The sequence below is a fragment of the Equus asinus genome, chromosome 5, assembly GCF_041296235.1.
Source record: "Equus asinus isolate D_3611 breed Donkey chromosome 5, EquAss-T2T_v2, whole genome shotgun sequence".
NCBI classification, from domain to species: domain Eukaryota; kingdom Metazoa; phylum Chordata; class Mammalia; order Perissodactyla; family Equidae; genus Equus; species Equus asinus.
Genome location: NC_091794.1, coordinates 25,149,838 through 25,163,416, shown reverse-complemented (window position 1 = coordinate 25,163,416; position 13,579 = coordinate 25,149,838). Strand labels below are relative to the sequence as shown.

The following is a 13,579-nucleotide window of genomic DNA, read 5'->3' as shown; positions in this document are numbered from 1 at the left end:
GGTGTCAAGGTTATCAGGAGGATAATCTTGCCAGCCAATCTGAAAATCTAAGCGTATTTGTTCTATACAAATAAATCCCTTAAAGTGGGGGAAATCCTCATCACATGTAGAAGGCAATACCTTAAGGAAAATAACCCTTAAAACCGTAGGGCTCATGGTTGTTTCTCAGCAAATTGATTCTGATTTCATTTCTCTATTTCTATATTGTTTATATATGTCCATATTTTCTCTGAAGAGATTGTGCTGACCAGCCAATGTGAAGAGCCCATGCTTTTCACAGTTGTTTCTCATTTCGAATAAATGCAGTAAAATCTTGATCAAATAAAACACAAATATTAAAACATTTTTGTTCTTGTTGACAAACTAGTCAAAACACTTCAGTCTCTAACACTCTAGTTGACTGACAGTGTGCTATGAATTAGTCTCATTTGCACTGGAGTGGCACACGTAGACTCTTTCAAAGCCTGGTCATGTCTGTGTAGATTAATCCAGGCCCCTGGAATCCACACTATAATACATAAACTTGTAAGATCCAGCCCAAATGGCCTGCGAGTTCTAACAAAGTTGCCACGTGAAAGACATGAAGTTAACCACACACACCTGAGGCTTACTCAGCAAGTTGACTAGAGAAATGCCTTAGAAAATTTCTCTGGGATACACAGTTGTGGCTTTCTTTCCAAACTCGTGGGCAAAATGTGCTGTAATAATAATGTGATATATTCCCTTCATATATATGGATGAAGAGAGAAAAAAAAATTTTGTGAACAAAGGTTTTAATTAGAAAGAAAACGAAAAGACGACCAGAAATATCTTGAGTATAGTATATTTATAGGAATGCATAACTTGTGAGATGTACATTTTGAAGTTGCATCCATAACTCATAACATTTACTGTAGTAATAATAACAAGACAGCAGGTCATCACTTTACAACATTACACATGAATGATTTTGACTTACAAATAAAATATTTACAACTACCTTTACAAAACGACATTGTGTGCATACAAAATGAACAACTGCAGAAAAACTTAAAAATAATAAGACAACCAAAAACTCAGAAGATACACTTAAGGCAGACCAGCAAGACACTGAAATAATTAAGGCTGTGGAATTCTTCTGCACCTTGAAAATATAGAGCTATTTATCAATACTGTGGAGTGATTTTAAATCAATTGTTACAAGCCTGATGGAAGCATGTACTTCTATGTATATGTGTAATGGTCCCTATGGGGAAACCTGTCCATTTATGGATAAGGCCCTTTATCTGAATGGCCAGAGAAGCCCACCCCAAACTCTCAAAATACTTGGTGGGGAAGGGATCGCTCAAAACCAAAAGGTGCCAATGCAGTTTGCAAACCAACTATTAATAATTCAACTATAAAGATATGAATATAAAGACTTCAGGTAAACAGAATAACTAAAATAATGGCCCCATTATGTTTCAGGCTTTGTTTTTGGCTTTGTGGACTTCAAAAGGGAACAAATAATTCCCAGATGAGTGAAACTAACTCTGCCCATCAGCCCTAATGGTTCTGAATGTCCCTAAATGGTTTTCCAATAGAAAAACTGACCCACCTGGGCTGTCTTCACATGGATAGATTTCTGCATATGAGCAATAACATACACATACGTATTATACACTATATATATGTACAGATGTACATATAGCCATAGTTTCCAACAGTTTGCACTTTGATCACTACTGTTATCTGACTACGATCTCATTCTGAAGACTCCAGTTTTTCAGTCTTCACATTTGTCCTAACTACTAGTTTTACTCACCTTCCCCATAGAGTAGGCTGAAGTTTGGCAGAAACAGAAGTAAAAAGCACCAGGGTCAAAAAAATCAAACACAGAGATGACAGATATGGCTTCAGTTAGTAAGAGAAGATGCATGTTTTGTTCATTTCAGATTCATAACCACAGTCTTTGAGATCGTGGTAACAGTCTCCATAATACTCCAGGATGTGGTACGTTTCTTGATAGAAGTCAGGCATTGGTGGAACTCATGTTAGCTGTTCCTGGGCTGGCAAATTAGCTTGCTTCAATTAAGCCTCAGGAGTTGGGACTCCAAGAATTATTTGCCCTTTTCCCCACCACCTTCCCTTTTCTCAGCTGTCCTCACTATCTGAAATAACAGTTATCTGAAGAAACAGTTAATCTTGATCATTTGAATAAAACCAAACCTGACCCCATTTTAGAATCTCCCAGCAAACAGGCTGACAGGAAAGCACAATAGCCTATGAGTATGAATTTCAGGCTTTCTATTAAATGTCCCTTAAAGATGAAAATTTGTCTTAAAGTAATTGCTTTTTCCTCTCCTCTAACTTCTCCATATACTGAAAATGAGGAAGAAATGCCTTTCATAGAAAATATGGCCTGTGATATTTCTGTGTTATATGTCTGTATAGATTTCTCACATGAATAATATTTTCTATTAAAAACCTCTAGTGCTGTGGACAAATTTCAGCCCTTTTTAACCCTCTAGAATTAACGAAACAACTCAGAGCCTTGTAGATTTTAGAAAAGAAATATTAACATGGTAGCTTCGCTTGTCTTAGTGGAGTTATGTGTAAACCTTATCTTTGCTAACACCACCCCAGCTTTAATCATTCATTTCCAAATGCACCCTAAAGCTTAAATAGTTAAGAAAAACCATAATGTAAATAAGTCAAATACTGTGTTTGCCCAACTCAGACTTCATAGCCATGCTACCCAGGAGAGAAAGGAATAAGGCCCACATTTCTCAAAACTGAACAAGGAAGTGGTGAGTCTGCACTTTTGCCCTATTCCAGAAACCCCTTGTGTGTGAAATAGCTCCACCTCTAGCAAATGCATGGGACAAAGCTTTACTTAATACACGGAAATAACCATTAGATAGTTTAAAACATGTTTTCTCCCTTGTCTTCTCACAAATCTAAATGTCCATGCTCTTCCACCATGGCAAGAAAAAAGGTAATGACTAAGTCACAGGCACTAAATCATAGAGACGATAGGACAGCAAATATGCAACTCCTGAAACACCTAATTATCTAAAAAAAGGATCCAAGATTTTCCCTCCAAAAACCAACAGTTCAATTTTTTACCTGTGCATTTAATTTGCCTCTTATAATAGAGGCCTGTGAGACTCTAAAGAAATGAGTTGTGATATCAGAAAATATTTTATTCTCACTTCTGCCCTCCCAGTGAGGAAAGTGGCTGTTTGGGTTTTTCTCTGTCAATTTTTCCAAAGCATAAAGCTTGAGAAGGGAGAGTGGCAGTTGCTTTGGGGGCATCTTACTCTTTGCGTCTGCCGTAAGATACACTGGAGAAAACAGTTTATTAATATAAGCTGCATCAGCTCTCCTACCCTTTTTCAGTAGACAAGCTTTTAAATGATTGAAATTACAGGCTAAGACCAAATAACATCTAGACAAAGAGCAGCTAGTACTTCCAATTAAAATCAGTTTAAAGAATTTAATCCCGTGAGTTTACAAATAGTATCTAAAGACATGAATATTGAAAACCTGGAATGTTCAAAGTCACCATCAATAAAATTCTTCGCACTGGCAGTGTGTAGCACTTTAAAAGAATCAAAGTGTTTTCTAGACATCCCAACAAAGGTGTTTTTCCAACATTCCTATGAGATTAATGTCCTCCCCTCCTTCTCCACAACTCCCATTTTAACAATGGGGACATTTGGGGCAGAAAAAACACTTTCTGTAAGAAAGGACGAATCAGGAATAGCTGAGGTTGAAACTCAAGAATTCCTAGGCTCCCCCATATTCAGATGTTTTCACTTAAAAGATAGTTTAAAATAAAGAGAAAATGCTGCACTATCAGTTAATCTAAATACAATGAACTTCTTTATCTCCCATCCTCCCCTCTAAAAGGCACTACTATTTATAAAGCCTTTGTGAACCACAAAGCGGTGAATCCAGCTTTTCCTCTGCTTCCTCCCCACTCTCCCAAGAGTGTTTGTAGCCGTGAGAGACCCGAAGGACACCTCCACCGTGACAATTTTGTTCTTAAAGTTTTTCCCACATTCAGCTGTAAGTGGCTACAAATCTATTTAATTTGAAACAAATGTAAAAGATGCAGTAAGTCATTATACCTTTTCAAAATTATTATGGGTTGTCCCTGATCTTTTCTTCCTGTCTGCATCCCACCCTTACAAGACAAAACCCAAAACACCTCCAAACCCCATTCAATGACTATGAGCCACCCAAGAAAAATGTGACTTTAACCAATATTTATTTTTCCCATTTCAACTGGAAGCTTACTCTCACTAATTCCTAGTTAAGTTTTGATTTCAAGAACTACCATAATTATAGTAGAAATGGACCATTTTCTTTTCTCTCCTCTCTTCTTTACCACAAAGTAATCAATCTCTCTGCCAAAATGGGTATATGAAAGTGGGTCCTACTCCTTCGGGCCTCACCACAGTTGCCCACAGAGCAACTCAAGTACATTTCCCAGCCCTGTCTTCTGGGATTCCTTGTTATTTCCAACTTGCTATGGAGAATTCTTGAACCAGGACAGCTATCTCATCCCTGTTGGGAGGGACCAGGAGCTTTGCAGACAGGGAACCACCTGTTAGTTTTCTCCAGTTATCAAACTATATGAAATATACACCCTTTCTCTTGGGGCCTTTATTAAATTCATTCTATTCTAATGATTGTACTTTGGCTCCAATTAACAAAATCATACTGCTTTTCATTTCTACGTCACTCCTTTCCTGTCTCCTCACTTCCCCAACATGTGTATTGGGGGAATTCCACACTACTTCACATCTGGACCATCTCAACTCTGATAGAAAAGCTGATATCAAAGCTTGGGCTCTAACATTCTGTCCAACACCCTCCCCACAACAAGATTTCATTAATGCTCTCCTGTGCAACCTGTGCCCCATTGCCCTAGGCCCCATCCTTCTCAAGCAGAAGCTCAGCATGTCTCCTAGATGGTCATAAAAACTCAACATGATTCAGCAGGGGGCTCTGTTCTCCACAATGGATGGAACAGAACTTGTCACGCGTACTTTATGGATATTTGGAATCCTCAGCACCTGCAATCTATCCTATGACAAGCCCTATGGACCAGGCTTTCTTTTTTTATGCTGTATGTCATAATGAAGACATGTTTACTAAAAGAGTTTTTAGTATATATGTTTTAAATTTTGAAATATTGTATCATATAGTATTTGTATATACACATGGGTTTCAATGATCAATATGGAGGGCTAGTCAAGAGAGAGCTCTGAGAAAGGGAGCCTTGATGACCCAGGAACAGATACAGTTGGAGTCATTTTCCATCTATTTGGTTAATCCTGAAATATGAAGTGCTATCCAGTCTTATTGCTTGTCCTTTCTACTAGTTTATTAATCTATAATCTTGGATGGGATGAGGTGGAGGGTGGATGAGGAAGTTGACTTTGAAACCAATGGAAAAGAATGATGAGAATATTCAATTCACATTTCCACTGTGGGAATAAGTGTTCTTATATTTTAAAGTTCAGGCTTAGTTTCCACCATTCTTTTCCATTTAGATATGTTTGTAGTTCCATTAATCCTTCATAAACTCTCTGATTGCACCTCTGTGCTGCGTGATTTTAATCTTCTCAATCCTATTATAGGAGAGAAGCAATGCCCTTAAACCTGATTTGGACAAACACTTGAGTTATATTTTCAAAATATGATTTGTATAACAGCAATTTTCAAATTCTAGAAAACAAAGGGTGGATCATCTACAAAAATAAAAAGAAGAAAAAAAAAAACAAAACAAGACAGAAAGAAAAACCATGAAATGCCCAGGTTTAATTTTTTTTCCCACCAGCAGAAGAAAGGGCAGTTCGTAATCATCTTGCACGGAGAATATACACCAGACAGCAGCGTTGGTCTCTAAGTGCAATCAGTCTTTTTAGTCCACGGAAATGTCGGCGGCTGAGTGCTGATAGGTATTGCAATCGCAGCTAAAACTCAAGGTGCTGTCAGGATGATACATCAGATTCTATTCCATGGCTTCAAAAAGGACTGGGGACCAGGCCTTTAAAGGGCCTATATGGCTGCCTCCTTTTGGTAAGTATCCCTTAGCTTCCATAAGGGGGTAGAAACAAAGCAGGCCAACTTTCTGAGGACTGCACCCCACAGCTGTAGGAGACACCAGAAAGTGTTGTGACGTTGTTCGTAGGAACTATAGGAAAGGTTTTGATTTGCCCTTTTGTATGAACCTGTTAGATTCATAACCTGTTTCAAACCAAGTGTAGACATAAAAATAGCCCCACAACTCTTACTGTGTTTGGACTGATTTCCTGGCAGGCTTTCCTGCCAGATGAACTCTGAGCTGCCAATGAATTTGGGGGTAGCATTTCATATACAGAACCTATGTTGTCAAATGCCTGTGGCCAAGAGAAAAATCTTCTCGTTCACAGATTGCAAAAGGGTAACATTGCTTTCTCTGAATGCACAGGTTCTGGTAAAAGATTTCTATACAAGATTTATAAAATGCTCTAAAAAACTTGTCATCTAATTGTGCTTAGTCAAAACAATGTAATGCTTCGGTAAATAAACTACTGTCTTAACTGGAGCACTCAAAGTTACTTACGATTGATTTCATATATATCTCTATATTATAAAACTCTGAAACCTGAATGGGATATATTTTACTGTATTTGTATCCTATTAAGAAACTATATCTAAGTAATCTAAACCAGAAGAGTTGACATACATGACATCTCTATTAAATACAAGTTTTTGATTAAAATTTCAACAAAGGCAGAAACCTTTTATACTCATTACAGTGAGCTTAAGTTTTGCCCAGGAAACCACTCATTTTGGAATGCCCAATTAACGTTTTATAACAGCGAATATTCTTGTTATCCTTGCCCCTTTTTTAATACTTTCAGTGACTCTTTGCATCTTTCTGTCTTCTGAATGGCCTTCTGGAAAGCCCCTGGCTTTAGGGTGATTTTACTCCTGCTCAGACCCTGAATAACCACTGACGAGGTTGAAGAGGTACATCTCTCAATCCAGAGAACCACATGGAGCGAAATAATTAACCAAGTTATTTACAGACACATTCAGTCTTGCTTTGGTTCACACTGCACTTCCATGTGAAACCTCAAGGGCCAGGAGATGGCTACGTCCCTTGGTTTACCCGGTTGACAATGTAGCTCTTGACATTGGGAATAGGTCGCACGTCGTTCTGATGCTTGCGGCGTTCTATGAAGCACGCCAGGCGGGAGGTATCCAGGGGGATCTTGGAGTAGCTGCCATTGTGGGGCTGCAGCCATGGATGCTGCAGGCAGGTGGCCGCCGTGGGCCGCCTTCGAAAGTCTTCCTGTAAGATCACGTTGATGAAATCTCTGGCGGCATTGCTCACGCCACAGAAGTATTCATGGGGGAAGCTGAAGTCCACCCTGCACACGTTGATACACGTTTCCTCTTTGCTCTCATCCAAGAAGGGGGAGACCCCACTCAGCATGACATATGTCAGAACCCCGATGCTCCAGATATCTGTGCCCAGGGACACAGGGATGCCTTGGATCACTTCTGGGGCAGCAAACTCGGGGTTCCCCAACAGGTGGTGTATGTGGAAGTGACCTGAGATCTGGACAGCATCCTCCAAGTCGATGAGCTTCACTCGAGGCACTGGAATCCGTAGGTCAATGAGCAGGTTTTCAGGCTGCGGAGATCCAGGGAGGCAGGGAGAAGAGAAGGCAAGTTCAGATCTCTGTTTTCACCACCAGGAGGACTCCACTGGTTCTAGGCCGCTTTGCTATTCTTTGATAAAGCCTATGGTGTGTGGGACATTCCCTATGCAAAGTGCATAGCAGGCTTCAAAGAAACTAAGCTCTAAGTGTGGGTGGTACTTCAGAGAAGTTGTTTGACATTGAAAATCATCTTTTCTTAACTACTCCTTACTCCTGCATTGAATCAAGAATAAATTATTCATTTTGGACAACAGGAGCTTCTTTTTGAGCACCGTGAAAAAGAAGGTGACATTTATTGGCTTCCTTCGATAAAGTTAGACGAAGTCGTTAAAGCTTCCCTACCTTCTCCACTCACATGTCATTGTGACTCTGCTGTGTTCTCATTAATTCACAAACAACACAATTAAACCGTGTAACAACCTAGTTTCTGTTGAGTATTCATAAGGAGTCTCCTCTAAGTAAATAAAATACATGGGAATTTCCATCCCTCAAGGGTAACGACTGGCAGGTGGGACTTAACCATTTCCCTGCGAGGGTTGCTATTTCTTCTTACCTTTATGTCCAAATGTGCAACCCTGCAGTTGTGAAGGTACTGCAGAGCCTCCATGATGTCCCGGATGTAGAAAGCTACTTTTTCTTCCATCAGCTCATCATGATTCATAAGGTAGTCTAAGAGCCGGCCATCGTCCATCCTGAAAGTAGGGAGGAAGAGGCAAAGGAAAACGTTTGTAAAGAAACAGAAAACTAATGCATATATAGAGCTGTAGGATCACTAAGACCTATCCCATCCCCTATTGTAAGTGAAGATCAATGTTGCACACGTGCATATTTTAGTTAGAGCCCAAAGTTAGAATAACGCTCAGAACTTCAATCAATCAATCAGTCAATCAATAAATAACAAAGGTCATATGCTTCAGGGAAGAAATTTGCGTGAACTTAAGACACATTCTGTTTTGTTAGCTTTTAAAATTGCTCACAAGGAAAAGGGTCTGACACCCTTTTAAGGGGTTAGATTGCAAAATAGAGAAAGTCTTCACAGAGAGAGAGAGATCTTGGCAATATTCTAATGAACCAGAACCTGGTGGCTGCGAGCAACCCCACATAGGTTTTGCAAATTGCTTTTATTTGTGAATTTTTAATTGGGGAAAATGGAAAGTGGGCAAAGTTTGTCCCTGGCATTCCTGACCCCTTTTGAATCCTCCGCCTTTTGCGCAACTTTCCAATCTTAAAAACTGTGAGTGAAAACAGTGTATGAGGAGCCAGCCAGATACAGACTTGAATCCTGGTTCTGCCACTTACAGGCTGGGGGCTTGGAGCAAGTCATTCAAACTCTCTGTGTTTTGGTTTCTTCATCTTTAAAATGGGAATAATAACAACAATCATAACACCTTCATTATGAGGATTGTGCAAGGATCAAGTGAGACAATGAGTATTGAAGCATAAATGGTAGCCATAGGAAGTGCTCAATAAATGACAACTATTTTCAGGTACCCTGTGCCCTCTTTAGCGAGGAGTGACCATACGTCAGGCAGTTATTCTCTAAGGAACATTGAGCTGTGAGAGGCACATCCCCAGGAAATGCCCAGGCAGAGGAGCTTGAGCCAAAGTGAGTAAACACTTTCCAGCACAGCTGAAACCCGCTGGCCAAGTTTCCATTCTCCTCTCCAGCTTTTTCCTTCCCACTGGTCTCTTCTCCTGCTTTCCTTGACAGGAACAAAGGCTAGGACCAGTGAAGACCTCCTTTGCCCTCTGACCCTCCAGGGTGGGGTGGGAGTGGTGAGCGTGGCATGGAGTAGGACTGGGCTCATTAGATGCATCCCCTGATCTCCTGGGAATGCTTCAGGGAGAACATCACAGGAGCGCTGCTCTGAGACCAGAACATCTTAGCCACCAAGTTCACTCTTAAAGTTCATGGATAATGCAGATGCCCAGGCCCCGCCCTATACTAGGGGAGCAGAACCTCAGTTGCCTGGTAGTAAAAGCCCTACCAGCGATTTGGATGACTGCCCAAGGGGGACCCACAGTCATGGCAAAACCAAGATTGAGCACCGGCTTCAGCTCAGGCACTGCCTCTCCACAAATCTTCCCTGAACCTCGAGTCCAGCCAAGAACCTTTCCATCTTCTCACAGCAACCCTCTCCCGCGTATGCACTTACCATGCTAGACTGAACTCACTCCTTTATCTATTGGTCTTCCTCATGAGGCTTACAACTCCTCCAGGGCGAGAACTCTATCTTTCCATCTTTGTTCTTCCCACCCTGGCCAAGGTCTACACAGTGGCTGGTGTACAGTGACTGCTCAGTAACTGTTTGATAAGCTAATCCAATCCAGTATTCATCTAATTTAATCCTTGCAACATCTTGAGAAGCAGAAATAATTCTTCAGACTTCCCAGGTGAGTACGCTGAGGCCCAGGAAGCTAACTACACTGCCCCAAATCTCAGAGCTGGGATCAGAGCCTAGGTTCCTCCTTCCAAGCCCGGCTCCTCCCCATTGCACTGTGGCAGTCTGGTAGTCAACACCTTCCCTTGGGATGGTAATCAGCAATCTCATGGGGCAAAGGTTCTGGGTCTGCTGTACCACCATGGTACGCAAGTGACAATATCTCTTCTTGAAACTGAAGTATAACATGTTGTCACTTGCAGACAAAGATAGTTCACAGTCAAACAGACTATTGCTTTTGAGTTAGGAAGCTCCCAACAAACAGGTTAGGCTCTGAAAGGCTGTTTATAAGAATATTTGTTAAATCCAGAGTGACAATCTACCAGCTACTACACAGCTATATAAAGTTAAGCATCACAAAAGAATTACAAATATTACCAGTGTTGGTTTTGTCTCCTCTTGTTTCTTTTCAATCAATTACAAAATGTAGCCAAAAATATTTGTGTTTTGGTTTTCTTTCTTTCATCATAAATAAATTTATAAGTTACTGCTTCACAGGGCCCTATACAGACACCTCAACTAACAAGCACACAAGAGCAAGACAGAATGACAGTTGAAAAGCTGTAAATGGAGGTCTTCTCTCCCAAACATCAGTTCATCCAGAGCCATATAAGGCATTGGTCTTCGGTGCAAATGTCTGTCTTCTCTTCAGGTTCAGGGCCCCATCAGTACCGATTGATAACATTTCTGTGAAGGCTCAGTACTTTGGAAAAGACTCTGTTCTCTTTGGCCTCTGTAAGATCTCTCTGAACCACAGAGAATGATCTTGGCTTTGGAAGTAGTAGGGAGAATGTGACCTTATTGCTGAAGTCTGGGGTCAAGTATGTGGCCCCAGGTATATGGCTGCCCAAGTCCCTAGATAATCTGGAATGAGTGCAATGTTCTGAAGGTAAGGTTCCACCCTAGGAGGCATTTCTTGGGTGGTAGACTGGGGACGCTATGGCAGTGGGTTGATGCACAAACTGCTCTCTTTCATTTCAGCTCTCCTGTGACAATAACCCCACTGTCAATAAGCTTTCCCTAAACTCCTGCCCAGTCCAAGAGACCATAATAGAAAGAAAAGGAAAGTTGGAGTGAGAAAGACGTGGGTTCAAGTCTCAGCTTCTCCATTTCCTAGTTTTAAGGAGCTAGTTTTAGTGATCTCCCTTATTTTTTGATTTTCTAATCTATAAAATGAGAATAACGTTTTTGAACAATGGAGGAGAGAGTGCATGTGACATACAACACATCGTAAACTATAAGACACTGTGTCCATCAGTTGTGGACAATAAGTAATCCAAACAGCTGGGGACCACCTTGGAGAGATGACCCCTGGACTCACAGTTCCAAAATCAGGATGTAGGATGTGGGGGACTCGTAGGTATCATGCAGAGTGATGTACTGGGGGTGCTGCAGGTGCTGGAGCAGGGCAGCCTCGTGGGCAGCCTGCTCTTTTTTCTTCATCTTTTTGCTGACGAATTTCACGGCGACGTCTTTGCGGGTAGCTTTGTGAATGCACTTCTTTACTATGGAGAAACGGCCTCTGGAAAACAAAAGGGAGACAGTGTTTTGCCAAGGTTTTCGACAATGAGGTACCATTTTATTCAAAGATGTGAAAAGGTTTATCAGAAGTGGTCAGACAGCAACACTTTACTAGGAATCCTGCTCTCCCGTATTTGCAATTATAATGTTGTCATTCAGAAAAACCATTTTTCCTTCCTTACCATTTTAGGGATTTTTGAGATGTGAAAAACTAACACATAACATTTTTTCGTCAATATATTTCTGTCTTTTTGAACATCAACCACAGGTTTAGTTTTCTTTTCTAAACAGAGCATATTTCTATAAAATGCAACAATAACAACAGTAACAATGTAAAAGAAGGTGGAATTCTGCTCTATGATAATTTCAAAAACATTTTTCAGAGGCAATTTTTCATTTTATTTTGTATTTATTATCTTTTTATTATGAAAAATTTCTAATATATACAAAAGTAGAGAGACTAGTATAATAGATTTCCTAGGCACCCAGTGGCCTGCTTCAATAATTATCAACATTTTGCCAACCTTATTTCATCTATTCCTTTCCTGCCACATGCCTTTCTTTTTTTCTCGAGTATTTGAAGCAAAATCCAGTTATCATGTTATTTCACTGATAAATACTTCAGTTTGCATCTCTAATTGCCAAGGACATTTTAAAATATAGAACTACCATGCTGTTTTCACATCTAACAAAAGTAACCACATCTAAAAGAGACAGAATGGTTCCCAGACCCAGCCATAGTCCTGTGGAAGGAAGTTAAGAGAGTGAAATAGAAGGAGAACTGGTCAGCAAGGAAGCAGAGAAAGAGAGGGTCAAAGAGGTGACAAGGCAGGGCCATCCAAGGCCCATCCATGAGGTGTACTAGCCCATGAGCACAGGAACAAATGGTCTGAAGAGCAGTCCATCCTCTGGCAGAAATGGATGCATCAGACACCATGGCCACCACTAAGATTGTCCAACCGACTCCTGGACCTACCTCCACGCTCACAAAGCAACTTTCTAATAATAATACTTTTTTTCCACTATAGATTTTCCCAAAAGAAGAGAATGTGTTAATCAAGAAAAGTATTAGACAAATATTAATTGAATGCCTTTTATATACCAGACATCATTCTTGGTCTAGTGAGCAAGTCCTTGGTCAAACCGGAAGTTCTGTTTTAAATTATCATCATAAATTGCCATTCTGGTTTTTGATAGCACTCTCTTGTGAGTTCGGTTATCATAAGTGACCCCTTCCTGAGGACTATGGATGCATGAGAACATCTGAGTGCTGAGGATAGATCTCCTGAACTTAGTGGCCATGTCTAGGTACTGCTAACTTAATTTTTTTTCTTAATTTTGTGTTTCTCAAAGTTATGCATCCTATGGTTTAAAAAGTCAATTAGTTCTAGTAAGGTTTGTTGTCAAAAACAATAGTACAGTCGTGCGCCACATAACAACGTTTCAGTCAACAACAGATCACATATACGACAGTGGTCCCATAAGATTAGAACCATGTGGGCTGGGTGTGTAGTAGGCTGTACCACCTGGGTTTGTGCAAGTGCACTCCATGATGTTCGCACAATGACGGAATCCCCTAATCACCCATTTCTCAGAACATATTCCATTGTTAAGCAACGCATGACTATCCCATCCTTCCAGCCACTCCGATTTTTCCTCCCCTCGAGGCAGTTTAATATATTTTAGGTGACTATTTAGGTATTTACTTCTATGTCTCTAAATGTAGTATGTTTTATGTGGCTACTTCTTGAGTTTTAGTTTTTGTTATTATCTGTTGCCATCCCACTCTGGAAGATGGGATTTTAGTCTCTTTCCTCCCTCTGTCTTCACCACATAACCACCTTTCCCATCCCCCATTCTCCCAACATAATTATACTAAAATCCATATTCAGTGTTTACATTATTGCAATTATATCAGTGCTATTCACA

General features: G+C 40.4%; 1 protein-coding gene across 20 annotated transcripts in view; it reads right to left on the bottom strand.

The window, feature by feature from the left end:
* Positions 1 to 806: 806 nt before the first annotated feature.
* KALRN (kalirin RhoGEF kinase) overlaps positions 807 to 13,579 on the bottom strand; it is a 637,850-nt gene continuing 625,077 nt past the window's right edge. For 19 of the 20 annotated variants that reach the window (XM_044771435.2, XM_070508998.1, XM_044771437.2 and 16 more), the window contains 3 exons: positions 11,451 to 11,651; positions 8,242 to 8,380; positions 807 to 7,660 (listed from right to left, as the gene is read on the bottom strand). In XM_044771435.2, the coding sequence (XP_044627370.1) occupies positions 7,115 to 7,660; positions 8,242 to 8,380; positions 11,451 to 11,651 (886 nt within the window). In that variant the 3' untranslated portion in view covers positions 807 to 7,114. Of the gene's footprint in view, positions 7,661 to 8,241; positions 8,381 to 11,450; positions 11,652 to 13,579 lie in introns of those variants that run through there. The other variant, XR_011503193.1, reaches the window with a different exon arrangement.